This window comes from Protomyctophum parallelum (genome assembly GCF_964188405.1).
Source record: "Protomyctophum parallelum genome assembly, chromosome: 13".
Lineage (NCBI taxonomy): Eukaryota > Metazoa > Chordata > Actinopteri > Myctophiformes > Myctophidae > Protomyctophum > Protomyctophum parallelum.
In genome coordinates, this window is record NC_139708.1 from 18,056,370 (window position 1) to 18,075,628 (window position 19,259).

General features: G+C 43.3%; 1 protein-coding gene across 1 annotated transcript; it reads right to left on the reverse strand.

Annotated features, from left to right (window-relative positions):
* Positions 1 to 639: 639 nt before the first annotated feature.
* LOC310868777 (uncharacterized protein) lies at positions 640 to 18,388 on the reverse strand. Its single transcript, XM_083779243.1, has 29 exons — positions 18,294 to 18,388; positions 18,058 to 18,176; positions 17,810 to 17,965; positions 16,817 to 17,025; positions 16,506 to 16,591; positions 14,484 to 14,611; positions 14,181 to 14,306; positions 13,302 to 13,492; positions 13,100 to 13,188; positions 12,683 to 12,816; positions 12,425 to 12,549; positions 12,125 to 12,242; positions 11,607 to 11,819; positions 11,317 to 11,487; positions 11,042 to 11,200; positions 10,872 to 10,921; positions 10,604 to 10,736; positions 9,658 to 9,740; positions 9,419 to 9,548; positions 8,706 to 8,896; positions 8,117 to 8,207; positions 7,862 to 7,985; positions 7,546 to 7,739; positions 7,201 to 7,356; positions 6,653 to 6,789; positions 5,826 to 5,977; positions 2,107 to 2,201; positions 1,749 to 2,001; positions 640 to 1,622 (listed from the first exon to the last, which is right to left on the reverse strand). The coding sequence occupies exons 1-29, from the start codon at positions 18,349 to 18,351 to the stop codon at positions 1,516 to 1,518; spliced, it is 3,978 nt and encodes a 1,325-aa protein (XP_083635369.1). The 5' UTR covers positions 18,352 to 18,388; the 3' UTR covers positions 640 to 1,515.
* Positions 18,389 to 19,259: the final 871 nt, after the last annotated feature.

The following is a 19,259-nucleotide window of genomic DNA, read 5'->3' on the forward strand; positions in this document are numbered from 1 at the left end:
GGCTCGGTGCCCTCTTCTCTCACACCTTGCCTTGGGGATGACAAGGAGCATTTGATTGGCTGACCTCAGTGACCTAGATGGAGCATAGGGTTTTAGGAGATCGGAAACAAACTGGCGCTGATCCATTTAAAGATTTAAAAACAAACAATAAAATCTTAAAATGGATTCTAAAACGTACTGGGAGCCTGGAGTGCAGCTAAAACGGGAGTGATGTGTTCATATTTCCGGGTTCCTGTTAAAAGTTGTGCGGCAGCATTTTGAACAAGTTGAAGGCGGGAGAGGGAGGCTTGAGTGATGCCAGCGTAGAGGGCATTACAATAGTCAAGGCGAGTTGTAATAAAAGCATGTATGACTCGCTCTAGGTCCTTAAAAGATAAAACTGATTTGATTTGTGATAAAAGCCTCAAATGATAAAAACTAGATCTAACCACAGCATTTATTTGTTTATCAAGTTTAAAAGCATTATCCATTTTAACTCCTAAATTGGAGACCATGGACCATGGAAACCACAAAGGGTTGAAGTGGGCCCAGGTCTAAGGGAGGAGTGTTGATGACACTTGGTCCGAACATTATCACCTCAGTTTTGCTTTCATTTATATTAAAGAAAAAATAGGGCCATCCAGGCTTTAATATCTTTTAAACAATCAAGGAGAGGGGATAGGGGGCTGTTGCTATCTCTATTTAGGGGCATGTATATTTGGGAGTCATCTGCGTAAAGGTGATAGGAGATTCTGTGTTTTTTTAAGATGAGTCCTAGGGGGAGAAGATATAGCGAAAACAGGATGGGGCCAATAATTGAACCTTGGGGTACTCCAGATGACAGGGGGGCGGAAGAAGTATGATGACCAAATTTAACTGAGAAGGATCTATTGCATAGGTATGATTTGAACCAGTCTAGGGCGGTATCCCTGATACCTACACTGTGCTCCAGGCGTGATATTAAAATATTATAGTCTAATGTGTCAAAAGCAGCAGTTAAATCTAAGAGTAAAATAATTACAGTGTCACCATTATCTGTGGAAATTAAAAGATCATTAAAAACTTTGAGCAGTGCCGACATATATATATATATATATATATATGCTATGTATAAAATATACTGTATGCCCCGGTCAACCATGCACGTGTCTGATTACTTCCTCCGATTATAGATTCATTCTATAATTTAACATTGAATTAAGTGTGATTAGCAATAATAACAATAGAGCCAATAGCAGCATGGCATCAGCGTTTGTCTATATGAGATATATACCAGAGTTTTAACCCAATCCAAGACAAGGAAAAAAACGTAACCTGTTGAGGTTACGTTTTAAGCACTATAACCCCCTGTGCCAGGACGTAATTTTCCGTCTTTTTGTTTTTACAATAGAAACGCTGGCACCTGGTCTGCACCTATTGTAATGTACTGGCATGGATTGTGAACTTTGAATTGGAATTTACAGAGAAGGAAAACAATTTAAATAAATCCAGTTTCGCACAAAAAAAGGGATGTGGCCATTCAGAAACATCATTACATTACATAGTTAGTGAAAAGAATGGTATTTCTACAATCCATTCACATGCTTGCATTTGGATGAACATGAAGACAACGACGATCAATAGGGATGTTGCTTTGCATTGACCTGAAAGGGAAGCAGAGGGTTTAGGGTAGGGTGGGGAGGGTAACAAAAATGTTGTGTCAAACCATGTGACTTCTGTTGTGCAGGTGTGAGTGAAGCCTTAGGTGTTAGGCATCTGTCGCAACTTACACGAGGCTGAGGTGGCCACTGTTGCTGCTGTTGTGGTGGTGGTGGTGGTGGTTGTGTCCGTTCCAGTGGCGGTTGTGTTTGTTGTCACTGCGACATTTGAAGTGATTCCTCCGGTCATATTGAGGCCCAGTGTGTCGAGGTCAGTCTGCAGCTGTCTACTCGTCCATTCCTGCACACTGCTGTGGCTCTCATAGGTCTTCAGGTCATCGATGTTATTACCAAGTAGACCTTGCACCTCGCTCACTGTGAGATCCTATTCAAATAATGATAAAATAATACATCAAAGAAGGTTACGTGAGAGGTGCTTGATGATGTAGCTGTAGTACATAATGGTGGGAAGGAAAAACGTAGCACATACCACGATGACAAGTGGATTCAAACTCAGGAACGTATCCATACTCATGCTGACATTGGCGGAAGACAGGCTTTTTACGACGGCACTATCAGCACCAGCTAGGAAAAAAGGCATAAAGGTTGGTTACAAATATGGGCATTTTACCTTTCTTACTGGATATATCTATACTAACTCTCCCCTGAATTGTAAGTCAATGAAATGAAAATTAAAGTTGATTTGAATGTATGTGGTTATTATAAACTCCTTCACTCAGTGAATCGCCCTATGGGGAGTGCCATCTCTGGCACGAACACACAGAATTAAACCATATACTTCACGAACAATTTCATTGGTCGGGACTTCTACCCGCCCATGGCATGATGATCACCCCTCCCACCGGGGTGATAACGTACCCATCATGCCATACGGGTCATTCCGATTGTCTTCTGCTTGCTGAACGCACGTTAAGCCACGCTACCCGTTTGTTATTACCTGTTGAAACCGTATCTCACCGTATTGTACCAAGAGATTCACAGTGTTCTGCAAACCCTCCGGTAGCCCTCTTCACGACGACACGTCTCTTGCAAAAGACCACGTAAGTGTTTACCGGCCACTGATAAGCGTAACAAAGGTCTTGTGCAGTGTTGAGTTTGTTAGCCCGCTAAGCCAGCTTCCTCCCTCCGGTCACTAGCTCTAGCTAGCGGCCCTCTTCGGCTAGCTTTAGATCACTGGTGCCGCGCCGAGAGACGCCACTTAGCCTCGCTAGTACACAACGTTAGCCTCCTCCCGCGCCGTAAGACCGGATTGCCTGCTAGCTTGCACTCGCCTACACAACGAGCCTTAGACGCGGCCCTGCCTTGTTAGCTTGACGCCGAAAGACGCTAGCTAACTCGCCGCTACGCTCCGCGCGGCTGAATACACAACGTCGACGCGGCCTAGCCTTGTTAACTTGCCGCCGAAAGTCGTTAGTTAACTCGCCGCCGAAGCTACTCTCCGCCTCCGGCGCTTTTACACGTTCCCGAGGTAAAAACCGGAGCGCATTTTACCAGGCCATCGCCGAAAGACGAGGCCTCACCACTGGGCTTATTAGTGTAAACAATAACCCACGTGACGACCCGCGGATAGTAACCACGGTCCTAGTAGTTACGAAAGTAACTCTAGTTCTAGTACTTTCCCTGCTAGTTACGAAAGTAACCAAGGTTCTAGTAATTTCTCTGCTATTTTTGAGTGCTCTGTGTAAACTCCACTCTAACTAGCAAGAGCCTGTGGTTGTTTTTTTTTTCCTGCTATCTTGAGTGTTTGTGAAAACTCCACTCTAGTTAGCATGGATACTGACAAGAACCCAGCATCCACTAGCACCAAGGCTAGTAGTCTAGCAGCTACTCCACAGAGGGTCTGTCTCCACAGGTCATGCTCCAACCTTCTGGCTGTAGATGACCTCCACACAAGCTGTGCCTTTTGCCTGGGCCCCGAACATCTTTGCCAGGCCATCCTTGCTCCGGGCTTCTGTCCATGCTGTCTTCCCCTTTCCTTCCGGCGGAAGCAGCGGCGTCTTCAGCGGGTTGAGGCCCGCATCGCCCACGGCGATGCCAACTTGGACGACCCGGGTTTTGATCAGGACGGGACAGAGGGTCCCGTTCCGAACCTGCCTAAGGATGGCCGGGCTCATGGCATCGGCCATCTCCCTAGTACGGCTGGGCAGGCTGCACATGAGACCTTTCCAGAGATGGATAAGGTCTCTAGGTGTGCCCACCAGGTGCCTGTCACGCCGTGTCACGGCGAGTGACGGTGTCTGCAGGCTGTGTACTCGCCCTGAAGTGGTGGTCGAACAGATGTGTCCTGGTGGAGGGTGTTCCCCTGGGACAGACCCTTACCAGGAAGATCGTCACCACGGACGCCAGCATGTCGGGGTGGGGGGCTACCCACGATGGCAGGGCGGCCAGAGGAGTGTGGCACGGGGCCATGAGATGTGCACACATCAACTATCTGGAGCTCCTGGCGGTCTACCTTGCCCTGCGGCGCACTTCAAACCGCTTATCCAGGGGTGTCACGTTCTGGTTCGAACCGACAACACCACAACAATGTGCTATATCAACAAGCAGGGAGGGCTCAAATCCCTACGACTGCACACAGGCTCCTGACATGGTGCCACGAGCATCTGCTGTCAGTCACGGCCTGCCATGTACCAGGACTCCTGAACACAGGAGCCGACCTGTTGTCCAGAGGTCCACTCCGCTACCACGAATGGTCACTGCACAAGGAAGTAGCAGCTCAGATATGGGTCAGGTACGGCATGCCGGTGGCGGACCTGTTCGCATCAGAAGGGAACACGAAGTGTCAGTACTTCTTCTCCCTGACAGGGTCCCCGACTCTGGGCATGGATGTGTTGGCGCACCCTTGACCCTTGGATGCCGAAGGCCTGCCCCCGAACGTCATCACGACGATTCTAGGGGCGAGAACCCTGTCTACTAGACAACGATACAACACGGCCTGGACCGTGTTCGAACGTTGGTGTGCGGCCAGACCTGTACGGGTTATCCCGTTTCAGGCTTCAGTGAGGCACGTTCTGACCTTCTTGCAGGAATTCCTGGACAGAGGCCTAGGCCAATCCTCAGTGAAGGTCAACCTGGCGGCCATTTTGGCATACCACGTGGGGGTAGACGGCAAGACAGTAGGTGAGAACCTGCTAGTCCGTCGTTTCATGGCGGGCGTTAGGCGAGCCTGTCCAGTTTCTAGATCTCTGGTCTCGTCCTGGGACCTGACTCTGGTACTGGACGCCCTTTCACAGGGCCCCTTCGAGCCACTGGGGACAGTGGACTTGAAGTTCCTCACACTAAAGGTCGATCTGATGGCATTTCACCCGCCACCTTTCTCCTCTATGGAGGATAGGAGGTTGAATTGCCTATGCCTGGTCAGAGCGCTGAGACACTATGTGGACAGAACTGCTCCTTTCAGGAATGGGGATCAACTGTTCGTGTCATGGGGTTCCCAAAGTAAGGGAAAACCGATAACGAAGGTAAGACTTTCACAATGGATTGTGGAAGCCATTCGTTTGGCATACGCCAAGAAAGGAGTGGAGCCCCCAGGGGGCTTGAGGGCTCACTCTACTAGTAGGGGTATGTCTGCATCCTGGGCGCTCGATAAGGGTGTCCCCATTCAGGATGTCTGTACAGCGGCGAGCTGGTCGTCCCCTTCGACCTTCGCCACGTACTATAACTTGGATGTGGTGCCGTCTGCAATGTGACGTTGGTTGGGACTTGTTCAACTGGTAGGTAGCTATACGGGAGTTTATATTTCCCCATAGGGCGATTCACTGAGTGAAGGAGTTTATAATAACTATAGGTTACTTTAGTAACCCCAGTTATTAAAATGACTGAGCGAGGTGAATCGCCCGAAAGACTACCCTTCTGACTTAACTAAGCAGAAGCCAATCTGGTTAACATGGAATGACCCGTATGGCATGATGGGTACGTTATCACCCCGGTGGGAGGGGTGATCATCATGCCATGGGCGGGCAGAAGTCCCGACCAATGAAATTGTTCGTGAAGTATATGGTTTAATTCTGTGTGTTCGTGCCAGAGATGGCACTCCCCATAGGGCGATTCACCTCGCTCAGTCGTTTTAATAACTGGGGTTACTAAAGTAACCTATAGTTTGCTTCATGCGTGTACTTAGCAAACACATACGTAACATTGCAGATAAAGTTAAACACATTAGAAATTATGATGATTAAAAAATCATACGCAAATATGATTCCAGCAACTGATAGGATGACAACACATCTGTCTCAGCTCTTGTAGTTGTAGAGGCGAGTGGGAAAGCAGTTTTGGCCACGGCAAACAGCGCCTCCTTGTGGTCAGATGAGCAGTTTGTGATATCCAATGCATCTGCATTTCTGTTGAGTACAAAATACACTGTTTTGTTATGCAAAAATAGACTATTGGGATTTTTGGTTTACCATCCTCAAGCCTTAGAATACCACAACACCCACTATAAGCGAGACGAAACCCTAGGTTGATTTTGTAGTTTGTTTTCAGGTTCATCAACAGGGATTAGGGTAAAAACATGGCAGGGTGAAAATAGTGAAACAGGCACGTTCCTTTCACTTCCATTCTATGGCAACAGAGAGGTGGAGATTCTGGTTGACACATCAAGTGCAGCCTACGGCTGTCAAGATTACATTAACCTTTAAAATTCAACATTAATTGTCATACAAATAAGAAATAATGGCGATCAACTATTTAATTGAGTTTTTGGCATTGGACATTAATGGAACATATTAATCTAATTTTAGGCATGGACTACTAAAGTATTGGCATCAAAATGTACTTAAAGTACCAAAAGTAAAAGTACTCGTTATGCATAATTCTCATTTCAAGTTTTCAAATGTATACACATCTTTTGAAAAAAGCAAATCTACAAGCTCACAATGAGACGCATTGTGGGAATTGGAAATATTGAAGTGAAGTAAAATACCTCAGAATTATACAGTAGGCTACAGTACATGTATGCACTTTACAAATGTAAGCTACTTTACACCACTGTAAATAAAGCCATGAAGTGTCCTTACTTGAGACTGCCGTTGTTGATGCCTTGTAACACACCGACGTCCAGGGAGCACAGGTTTGGTCCTCCGACAGCGCTGAGTTCGCTGGAGCCGAGGCTGTTACCGGAAACACTCAGATACTTGCTGATGATGACCTTGCTCTGAAACAATAAATACAAATAATAATATAATTGTACATTTATTAAAATTGCCAGCCTACAAATATCTGATTGATATTTGTTGTATCGACATAAATGCATATTGCAGGACCATGTTTGGTCCATCAAAAGAATCCAAATAAAATTAAACTTGAGATTATTTCCATTGTGGACCTTTGAGTGCAAATGTCTGTGTAAACTTTTATTTTGTTATTTTTTGGGGGGGATGTATTTATATAATATACATCAATATCCTTCAATGTACTAGAGTAAAATAGCGAAACAATTATAATCAAAATGTGTGCAAAGTTGCGATGTGTGTAAAATGCTGTGTCCATTTGTACACCATCAGAGTAAAATGAAGACTCTGGGTTTTACAGTGCAGTTTTTCAGTGGCTGCGTTCGTGTTCATACTTTAGACGAGTCCCATTCTCCATCAGAGGAGTCCATCAGTGCAGCCAGTGTGTCCAACTCTGTGACGTTCCATTGCTGGATTTGTTCAACAGAGGCCATACGAGAAACCGAGCCGAGCAGTTGTGTGTCCTTGTCTGAGAGGCCACGAGGAAATGCCTGGAAAACATAACATTCAATAAATAATTATCTTTTGTCAACCAGTGAAATGGTATGTTCACCAAGAACAGATTTATGCAACAGAGAGAGGGAGGGCTTTGGTAGCTACTGTGTAGAACTGTACTACTGGAGGCCACTAGGTGACTCAAAAGCAAGCGAATCAATTAACCATTGTTTTATGATCTTTACCTTGTGTAACTTCTCTAGAATGATAGTTTTGAACTCGTCCTCTTCGACTTTCTCGGCGAGTTCTGCCAAGTTCTCTTGTATTACGTTGGCGCTCAGACAGTCATTGAACGTGGTGGCATCATATCCGTACGGGAATGCTTCCTCGCTTATTGTAACTTTAGTGATGTTGCCCAATGTGTCTGGACATCCACTGACTAAACAAAAAAAACAAATATAGGATAGAGATATTTTTCAAGCTGCCTTATTCAAGTAACAGTGAAGCATTCATTGCCTACAAATAATAAAGAAAGGGAAACATTACAAAATGATCGCCTACCAGTTTCTCGTTTTGATCTTAACGCCTTCCTCAGTTCCTTCAACAATTTCCCCAGCCTCTTCTTCCTTCTTTTGTTTTTTCGTTGTTTTCTCAAGAACTTCTTCAAGAATTTCCGTGTGTTTCGCTGTTAATCAACAGGATAGTATAGATTGTATAGCACATTTTAAAACAGAGTTGCAAGATAGAAAGACAAAAAAATAAATAGAAAAATGAAAGAGCATAAATAGCAATTATAAATAAATAGCAATCATAAACCTTATTAAATCTTCTCCAGAAGTTTTCTCTCAAGTACAGTGGCAGAGGATCTAGGCCCAGTAGAGTGTTTACGTTCCATGTTGTAGGATGTCTGAAAAACACATGATAGACAGCTTAGAAGTCAAAACAACTCTACATCTTGCACATTGATGGTTCACATGACGCTCATCCTTCATGAGTTATAATGAGTTATAATTATCAGAGTGCATACAGCTCCCAACTGATAGGGGCGCGTAGTTGAAAGCATATGGTGAAAAAACGGCGAAACTGGCCAGTGGTCAGATGAAAATTATGTTTGGACAAAATCTAAATTATTTAAAAAAAACAGTAATATAAAAGAAAATGTTTTGCAAAAATTGTCCTGGTGGCACTATAACAGGCCAATGGAAAAGGAAAGGGGTTCTGCTCTGGCATCCAGGGAGTGTGTGCGCACATGCACGTATTCACATCGATCGGGCTATTAGGTATCCGCAGACGGACGGACAAACGGACAGACACACGGACGGACGGACAGAGAGGGTGCAAAACATAGTCTCGGCCATACCTTCGGCCTGGCGGAGACAATACATACAAAATCAATTGTACCTACCCATACTTGGTCTCGCCATTTATGAGTCTGTTCTCAATGGCTACAATCTGCTGATCAGACAGATCATTGCAGTCCTTAAGTTTTTCCAGGATTGAAGAGTCTGAATTCTGAATGAAGTTTTGATCCAAATTACAAGACATGGATCCAATTACATCCACATTCTCTTGGCTGATGTTTGTTCCACTTATGCCCTGTGTGAAACATCAAATGATGGACAGAGGTTACGTTCCTGCTCACAAGGGATGAAGCCTCATAGTCACCAATAGCATAATACTCAACTAAAACATTTTCATTAAAGCGGCACTAAATAACTTTATTTTCTTGTAACGAAAATGTCCAAAATATACAGATGTCTGTATGGTAGAGTATGTCAATACAATACAACATACGTATAATGGGGGTGGTTGATTGTGTCAAAGGGCATGTTGGATCTGACACATCAAATCCGGGGTAGAAGAGGAAAGTTATATAGTGTAGCTTTAATTAATTTGTATGTGACAATGGAAATATATAAGGGGTCGCAATATTCATAAATACTGTACTGGTCTATGATCAATGCTAGATGATTAGATACAGTATATAAACATAACATTTATAGACATATCCACCTACACCTCTGCCTCATCAATATGTGAGCATGCATTGCTCACATAATTATTGACTTGATATTTCATATATTCACCACATGTTGACTCATTTCTGATAGAACTCACCAAGCAGCTGATGGCATTCGTCAACAGAGTAGCTTTCTTCCCACTCAAAGTGCTGGACAAGACATCAAAGTCTGCATGTCCCGTTGCTCTAAAGAAGGACTTGCAGTTGGCTTTTTCGACATAGTCATAGCTGTGTTGGTGCATACATACAGAATTACACATGCATGTCTTACATACAATTCCGCTTGACATGTTTTGAAATTAATGTCAATAACAAAACAGTACAGTCACACACTCACTTTTGGTACAACAACATATCTGAGGGGTAGTTGGAAAAGTCCTGAGGCTTTTCCTTCTTGATGTTGTTATACATGCAAGTCAGCTGCAAGACAAAGCATATTAACATTTTAACCACTTATACCCTACGTCCTACGGCATAAGCCAGTTTCCCGGAGTTCCACAGTGGTCAATACTAATGTAGCCCCGCTACACTGATTATATTAGCTGAAAATCATCATATTCATCAATGCGTTGAGATGGGTTGTGAGCTAATTGATTGGCTATTTGGGCCGAATACTAGATTTCGACATATATCTTGCACCACCCCTTAGGGCCAGGGCCCTTACCGCTAAAAGTATTTGCCATTTCTCACGGGGCGGTGGTGGCTCAGGAGTAGAGTGCCTGGATGGTAACCGTAAGGTTGCCAGTTCAAACCCGGGCTCCCCCAGAGTTACTGTCGAAGTGTCCTTGAGCAAGATACTAAACCCCTAATTGCTCCCGATGTGCTAGTTGGTGCCTTGCATGGTTTCCGCTGCCATCGGTGTATGAATGTGTGTGTGAATGGGTGAATGTAATGCACAATCTCTGTAAAGCACCTTGGATAAAGGTGCTATATAAATGCACCATTTACCATTTACCATTTTATTTTGAAAAACCCTTTAAATTTAAAATCTATCTATAAATGCTCCAAGTCTCTGTACGTCTGTCTGTGTGTAATCCACGTAACTCGAGAACCGTTCGCCCCACCGACTTCATGCATTTCCAACTTGCATCGTTCCAAGTAGGTCAGTGCCCAACGGGCGCCGCTGTGGAGGCCCCACGGGCACCGCTCTAGTTCAAATAGCCGATCTACGAGTCAATGTAGATCGGCTAGTTAAACTATTTTAAAATGTTTTTCAAAATAGTGAAAAATTGGGTGGCACAAGATAGGGCCCTTCATGTGGTTAACTTAACATATACATTTACCTGTGTTTCCTTGAGAATTACCCTCCGACGCCTAGACCTCCTCCTGCAAGCCTTAATCAGACGCCTTATCTTTTTTTTGGAGAAAGTCTGAATTCGGCTACAGGTGAATCCTTGCAGCACTTCGTTAGAAAGGCTACAATAAAACACATGGGCGTCTAATGTTATTACGGTCACTGAGATTAAAAGTCTTAATGATCAGCGTGACGGTGTATCATTTCTTTTTAATATAATCTATGAGTGAACATCAATATGCCGATGTTACACTTACTCATCAGGCTCATCAAATCCATTTGCAACTACGCCAAAAAACAACACTGCCTGTAACAAATGCACAAATAAGAATCAGAAGTCAGAACAATGAAAGTAGATAATCATATAGATCAAAACGGAATTTGGGGCATCAGCTACTGGCTTTAAAATCAAATAAATAAGCTTTACCTGTTGGCGTTTCCATTTCTTCTTGTTAAATTTTGTAAGGATTTGTTGGGACAATGAACTTGACGTGAAAGAAGAAAAATGTTGTCTGGGAATATGGAAGGCCATGTCATCTGGAACCGTGTCTAACAAGTGTTGTGGTGCAGAGTTGACTTGAATGATCTAAATTCCAAAGGAAAAGGTCAATGAGATTGGTTTTGGGACACTATTCGAAATGGTAAAAGAAAAGCTCAATGCAATGACAAAAAAACAACAAACAATTAACTACTTAGCTGTACCTGATTAACATAAATCTGTTGCACAATCTGTGGTGCACTCAGCATGTTAGTGATGAATGTTGCATTGGTAGCAGTTGTGAGCACCTCCAGCCGTGGGATGGAAGATACCATTTGTGTAGATAGTCCACTGACCAAAGAGCCGAGGCTGAGCAAATTGCTAGCTGTGTTGAACTGAGAGAACATTTCACATTATGAATTGTTTTAATTCAAATTGAATGAAAAATCGAATCAAGCCAGAGATGTATCTTCACAATACTTAAAGCACAAATGAGGCTGAACAGTGGCTATACCTCGTAGTTTCCAGTGACCAGGGCTTGTATGATAGTAGAAGCTTGGCCGAAGCTCCATCCCGATACACTCTGAAGTGTTGGTAGAGACTGCACGATCACGGATGGAGGCATGGCAGTGATCTGGGCTGGCGATAATCCTGTACTGGCCTGACCCAAAGTACTGATCGTAGCCACGGTGACCGTTTGGACATTTGATGTGAGGGCAGATGAGACCTGTAAAGTAAAGCACATCAGTAATACAATGATCCTAACTCTAGTGTTTATCAGTGGGGCGGTACAGCCCCCTAGTGGGCGTGCAGAGAAGGTCAGGAGGTGCTGGAAGCAATACTTCATTTTTGAGTGGTGCAACCACTCCAAGGAACAGCAATGTCCGTGTTAAACTGTTAACCTATGTGTGTGTTAACCTGTTAACCTATGTGTGTGACTATGAGTAGCAGTAGGTGCAAAAGTGACAGCCACTGTGACAGCCCGATTAGCAATTATATCTGTTTGTTGTCTAATAAATGTAGGCAACTCACCGCAGGGTCTAAATCTGTGCATGACTTGATTAGGATTCCCAGAAGAGTGACACCCTGAGCCTCACTCAGGGCAGTGTAGACTGAGGCTGGAACAACGCATTGGAGTGTGGATGGAAGCCTATAGAAGATCAAACCCAAATTAGGAGGAAATTACAACAAGATATAAGTCAATAACATGACTGAATTAGCCATTTGCAAAACTAATAATTCTACTTTTTAAGTGTTAAAAAGTTACCCAAATAGACCTCACTGATGATTTGACTGTGTATGGTGCAATGATGGACTTTAATCAGAACTCACCGAAGTGGGTTGAAATTAGGATTCTCCAAATAGATCATTTCTGTGTAGCGGTCTATCACAGTCTGAGGAACGCCATTCGACGTAAACAGCTCAATGTTTGCAGGGTTCACAGCGAAGCCTTGTAGCTGCAACAACATGGCACACTTTGTAAGATTACACACTGATACTGTAGCACATGTACAATGTACTAACAAAAGGATACCTATGTCTCAAGTTATAGTTATAGTTACTGCTGTACATATGTGTACAATTACATACCACAGACTCTGGAGCAAATGATTCAAGGTCATCGACCGTCACATGGTTTATGAATGTGCCAATGTAGCGTGCAAACCAGTCAGTGGAGTTCAGCATAGGATCCGTTTTATTGAAGCATTTTGGTGATGATGAACCTAGAAGTTCAAGATATTAATCTGTCAAAAATGTTGTAACTACACATCGACATCTGCAGACTAAATGAAAGTTAAATGAACACTTTACTATGTATGTCTCTCAATAGCCATTTCATTTTAGTCACAGTTATGTTAAATAACTAAAAGGAATTAACACTTTACTACAGTCTACTCTATATGTCTCTCAATAGCTATTTCATTTTAGTCACAGTTTTGTTGAAAAGGAAATGCCTGTGGTCTCCGAGGCTACAGTTTTGTTAAATAACTCAAATGAATTATGCACCATTTGTTTGCAGGTAGGTCTTTATAGTGTTGTATGCATCATCTTGTGTGATGGAACTGTTGGTGTTATTCCTTCCCAGAACGGAGACACTGTGGAATGAAATCACTTGTCATTCTTCGATCCAGGCTCTACATACAATAATCAAGCAACAATTTCCCCACATATTGCCTATTCCATTTGAACAGCATGAATGAAAGCTTACAGTTTTTTAAATGCGACGCAGGAGGCACTGAGCGTATCAGAAGAGTTGAGGAGATCCACGTTGAGGAATTGCAGGTAGTCTGTCAAGCCTTTATCAAACCAGCGGTCCACTTCGGCTTCGCCGCTCGTGCTCAAAGCAAGAGGCCAAACGCAGGGAAGAACCAGGCTCTTCCTGTCATTAGGGAGCTCCTCCTGTGGGAGAAACCAGACCAGTCGTCATATAACAATGTTAGAAAACATGCCGCGCATTCAGGGAGTCCATGGTCGAAGACAGCCCTTGACAATGATCTCCTTAAAGGTATTTCAGTGATTTCACTTATTTTTTTGTTTTGTTGTGATAATCCTCCTTACTATGTGGAGTGTGCTGACCATATAAGGAGTTCCTCCCTGTCCCCAGTTAACCCCTGGGGGTCAAAAAACCTTAGGTTTCGTTTTTGGCCAGGTGGCCCAGCCATCATCCAATCAGGATAGAGAGGGGCCTTCCACCAATCATGATCGAGCGGGGGCGGGCCTTGGTGTGTGTGCTGTTGGCCTGTCCCGTGTTCCCCCACTGTAGTGCGTGCATGTGCAAATCTTGTTACCCATCACCCAAATCACTGAATGCTCCTTTAAAGCAGAAATCCCTATGCTGGGGTGAAGATTGGCAGAAAACAGTACAGTCAGGGAGTTGATGGTTGAAGACATCCATTGACAATGATATCCTCAAAGCAGCAATCCCTATTTTGGGGTGAATATCTGCAGAAAATAGCCGATCTACAAGCTCACAACGCATCGCGCTGTGAACTGTGAAGAAGAGACGTGAGAAGGAGCGAAGGGGGAAAAAAGATTGGACCAAGTAGTGACATGTTCGTAAAACAACGTATAAATGAGCCCTTCTTACTCTGTCCAAGAACTCGATAATGTGCTTGAAGTCCCGGAAGAGCGTGCAGAGCGCTGTCCCATTGTCCACTACGCCTGGTTGTCTGAGGTAGGAGCCCAGCTCAGACGGATGGATGGTACTGATCAGCTGTGACAAACAACATGGTGCAGATTAGACCAGTGCTATACACACAGGGTTTGTACATTTAATTCTGTACCCATATGGGTCCATTTGGTTACATCTGTACATTGTGGATAAACAGACACTGAGGATTTTAGTGTACATTACATATCAAACATTACATATCAAAGAAAACCTTTATACCTCTTGCTGTCGCCCTGGTGGAATCAGAGCTAGCATGTTGGTCAAATGTGGCAATGGAAAGTCATAGAAAGATGACTTTAGGAAAAATATGAAGCTGTTGCTTCCATAGCAACGTAACGGAGTTGATCCTGTGGGGCGAAGAAAAAAACATACAGTACAGTATGCGTTACAAACAGTAACCAGTAAGACGCCTGAGGGTGAGAAGTGACCTCGCCCTTTCGTGCATGCATCCGCCTCGTTGCCGGCTGACTGCTGGGCGAGCGCTGGCGCTTTGGCTTGGGGGGCGGGGGTCAGATCAACATGGAATGAATTCTGTAGTGGCCATATAAGGAGCATGTCTTGAGTGTACAGGGTTTGATGAGGTCAGATCAACATATGGAATGGAAGAACAGGTCAGCTCCATATATGGAGATCTAAGGGTGGTAGTGGGGACATTCTCTTGAGCGTACAGGGTTTGATGAGGGCCTGGCCTTAATTTTCGGGCATGTTGAGAACTCTAGTTTTCACCGGCTGCCGGGCACGGCTGGACTAATAACTTTGGGGCAGGCCCGTATAGAGTTTGAATGGACAGGTATCAGTAAAAAGGGAGACATCGAAGAGGAAGGATGGATGGGGAAGGATAAACATAATATGGAATGTCAGAACAGGTCAGCTCCATATACGGAGATCTAAGGAGTTTCTGGCCAATATTGATGACATCAGGGATCTCCATATACAGTAAGCCCATATATGGCCCATAAGCCCATCATATCCCTGATGATGTCATGTGATGTCACAAGACCTGGGCACCATATGGGGCTTTCCCATGTATGAGGATTTTGAGGAATGCACTGACTGACTGACGGGAAATGCACAATTTCATAGTAATGAAGTCGGTCGCAATGAACTGCTTGACTGACAATGTCAGTGTAATGTGCAAACTACTGTATATTCCTCACAAATGCGAACATACCTGGCAATAAAAATAATTTACAGAACTTGTTTAATTGGAATTAGCATCAGGCAACAAAGTCACCACACCACGTGGTCTAGCTCTATCGTACACTCAAAACTGTCAAACTGGTAATATTGAAACTCGTAAACTTTAATCTTCAGGCTGACCCATGTGGTGAACAAGAGGATTCTATATGAATCACTGTTAATATTGCCAGTGCTGACCAGAGACAACAGAGTTATAATGTAATAATGAACAATTACCCACACAGCATCTCTAGTACTTAGTTAGGTAAAGTTAGCTTAAGTTGTGTCAAATCTGCAAAAGAAATGCTTACCATTAGCTTTCTTCACAGATGTGTGCTTAAAAGTTGTGTCTACTATCACAGAAAATTGTTCCAACCCAACTCCCTTGGGACACTTTGTGACAGCTGCTGAAAGTTGGGGTACCATTATCAACCAATATAAGGCAAATAATTCCAAATTTCATTATACTTTAAGCAGCATGTGACATGTCAAACTAGGGGTTTTTCATGATGCTGAATCCATTCCAAGCATGAGTTTTGCACGAAAATACTCATTGGGCTAAATTCGGCCATAGCCACTTGCCCAAATGTGCCCAAATGTGCTGACCTCATCACATTTGTGATGATGGCTATGGGAATTTTTTGTGTTTTTAGTGTATTTTATGCAAAACGAATGCTTGGAATGGATTCAGAATCTTGAAAATCCCCTAGTTTGACATGTCACATGGCACATGCTACTTAAAGTATAATGAAAATTTGAATTTTTTGCCCTATATTGGTTGATAATTAATGGTACCCCAACTTTCAGCAGCTGTCACAAAGTTTCCCACGGGAGTTGGGTTGGAACAAATGTTTCTGTGATAGTAGACACCTTTATGAACACATCTGTGAAGAAAGCTAGTGGTAAGCATTTTTCTTTGCAGATTTGCCACAACTTAAGCTAACTTTACCTAACTAACTTACTGCAACAAGCACGACAGAAACATGAGTGTGTTTGGAAAATATTAGCTTCCATTATGCTGCCTGTTATATTAGCGAAGCTATAAGATTTCATAAAACGTACCTGTGAGAGACTTCAGGATTTGATGTTGGATTTCAGTCTGTGTGCTGCTGGAAAGGCTTGGCCGGATTCCACTCAGTAGAGCCACCCTGAGGAAAAAACACAAGCATTCATCCACAAATTCCACAATTATTCAATGTGAAAACAGAGGGATGCATGGTGTCAGCGGGTGGGATTTGAAAAGATCAGATACCATGAAACTTTATTGATGACATTATGTTGTCTACCAACAAGTTCCTTTTAGTAAACAGGAATAAAATAATTGTGACATCCTGCGAAGAAATGGCTGGTTGAAACTATTAAAACAAACTTACACTTGCTGGCTGGTGTTGCAGGACCTATATCTAACTATGTTGAATAGCGGTGTCACATGTTCCATCGTCAGGTTCACAAACAATGGCCTGAGTCTCTTCCCCAACCACACCATCACCACAGTGTCGCTGATCGATAGATCTGACAGGTTGGCTCGTGTGAAGATCTGCTGCAGCAGGGCTGAGTATACAGACGCTGGTAGAGGGAGTCTCTGCGAGCATCAATTGACAGTGTCATAATTAATAATACACTGTATTTGTATAGCACTTTTTGTAACAGTGTTTCATAACATAGTGCTTTTACAGTTAAAAACTATTGGCTGAACAACACTGCAATGACTAAAGTCAGAAACAGAGGCAAGGCAGCGACACAATGAAATTACATGAATTGACCAAGTGCTTGCTGTTTTAGTGGAAGAAAAAGGCCTTCTTGTGGAAATGGGGTTTTAAGTGATTTATGAGGTCCTCTGGTAGGCTATTACAGAGTCTGGGGGCCTTGATGGCAAAGGCCTCCTTTAGTCACCTCCAGACAGGATGACCTCAACATGTCAAGTATGCACTTGCACAAAGGGTTATGGGCCAGGGCGTAAAACCCTGGACATGTTGACATCTGAATCACACATAAGACAGTAAGAGGCAATCTTGCGCATTTTCAACTCGCTGGATAATTCTTACAAGTCAACACTTTGCCTGACTGCAGATATATTTATATCGAAATCACAGTTATCCAACAATTAAAATATCTAAATAATTAGGCGTTCTTCATAGCATGTTCTGTCTTCCCCAGATGTTTGTAAATTACTAAGTGCGGACAATAGCGTTTCCTGTGATTCATTCTATTTAGTCGTTGCTATCTTATTATTACTATCTTATCTATCAGCAATTATATTGAAATAGTGATTGTTAACAGAGAGATAAATTGATCATTGCTAAATATATTATGTTTTATTATGTAAAGTTCATCAGGGGCCAGTTGGAAGTGACAATCTACTGTACCTCTGCTACAGGAGAGAAGTCGTCAAAGAACGATGCAAGATCTCTGGACGGCACATGATTGAGAATAGTATTGACGTCTCCAGGATCCTTCAGCTGCCCAGGAATGGTAGCAACTTGAGCCAACTGTTCTGGACCAAGCAAGGTTATGGTATCCATCTAGATTTTATAGACAAAAAGCCAGTTTACTCCCGCGGCAGTACGCCAATGTCATAACACAATATATTCAGAGGGCGTGAAGTGGTACCTACCACTGAGACATTTGTCTGGAGTTGCATGAGATCGGGAAGGGGTACAAGGTGAATAAAAGGTCCAAAGATTAATTGTAGTGAGTAGGTGATGCTGAGTGAATTGTTGATGCAACCGGGAACTGAAATGAACAACACATCAAGCAAATGGTTCATTTCACTTGTCAAGATCATTTCTGTTAACTATAGAATGTGCAATTTGTTTAGTTGATCTATTTTAGAACAAAAAGGACACGCACCGTCTGTGTCATTTCGATGTAAATAGGCTGCAATGAAGTCTGAATAGATCATCTGCATCTTGTGCCTGTCGAGAGCTGGTTGATGACCCAGAGCAGCCACTCTGCAAAGGTAAACAGGTATAAATACCAGATACAAAGTACATACATGGTAAGCATATGGATGGAAAAAGCACTAAGCACCCAATGTAATTACACTTACAAAGTCTGGTAGGTTTCACAGCTAAAGTCTTTGCTGCTGAGACAAGACAGAAACTCTCCAGATGCATGGGGGAGGAAAGGCTTAAGATTGTGTTGAAACCACTTCCGTATGAAGTGCGTATCTTTCAGCTCTTGTGGAGTAAACTGATCGACAGTGACCTCCCTGAGTACATCAAGCACAAGAGGTATGGATGGACCTTGGGGCCGGAAAGTCTGTGGACAGAAAGAAAATGTCTTCATGAGGTTTTATTGACAATGTTCAAATTGACCTATTATTGTTTCAGGTGTTTAGTATATGAACCTACATAAATGTTGTCTGGCTAATATATATCCTACATGCAGCATGCATACTGTAAGCATAAGCATATACACATAAACAATAGGTTACGAAGGTAACCCCGGTTAATTAAATAAACAAGCGAGGAAGCTCAATGAGCCAATGAAGATTGTGTCTTCTGATGTGATCACTGATCACAGAAGAATGTTATCGCTTGGCTGGGTCTGAGACTAATGTACACCTTGACCCACCCACCGGGCGAAAGTGGTAAAAGGTGCCACCCAATCCATTAGGGGAACTGCCCTTAAAGGAGAATTCCTTGCTAGAAGGCTTTCTTACCTTTCTTACGTCCCCACCAAAGAGGTCCAGGTGTTTTTTTGTGCAAAAACTCCTTATTGCCTATTTCCCCTACCATAAGCCCTCAATGAATTGCATTGAATTGAAGGGGAATTGCATGGGGCTATGGGGTGTTGTGCTACTTCGCTTATTTC

Coding starts and splice junctions, on each gene's coding strand:
- LOC310868777 (XM_083779243.1), bottom strand. CDS start 18,351: ATGCAGATGATCTATTCAGACTTCATTGCAGCCTATTTACATCGAAAT. Junction 12,243..12,424: donor CCTAATTTCAACCCACTTCG/GTGAGTTCTGAT, acceptor GATCTTCTATAG/GCTTCCATCCACACTCCAAT. Junction 2,202..5,825: donor GTTGCTGGAATCATATTTGC/GTATGATTTTTT, acceptor CTTTTTTCCTAG/CTGGTGCTGATAGTGCCGTC.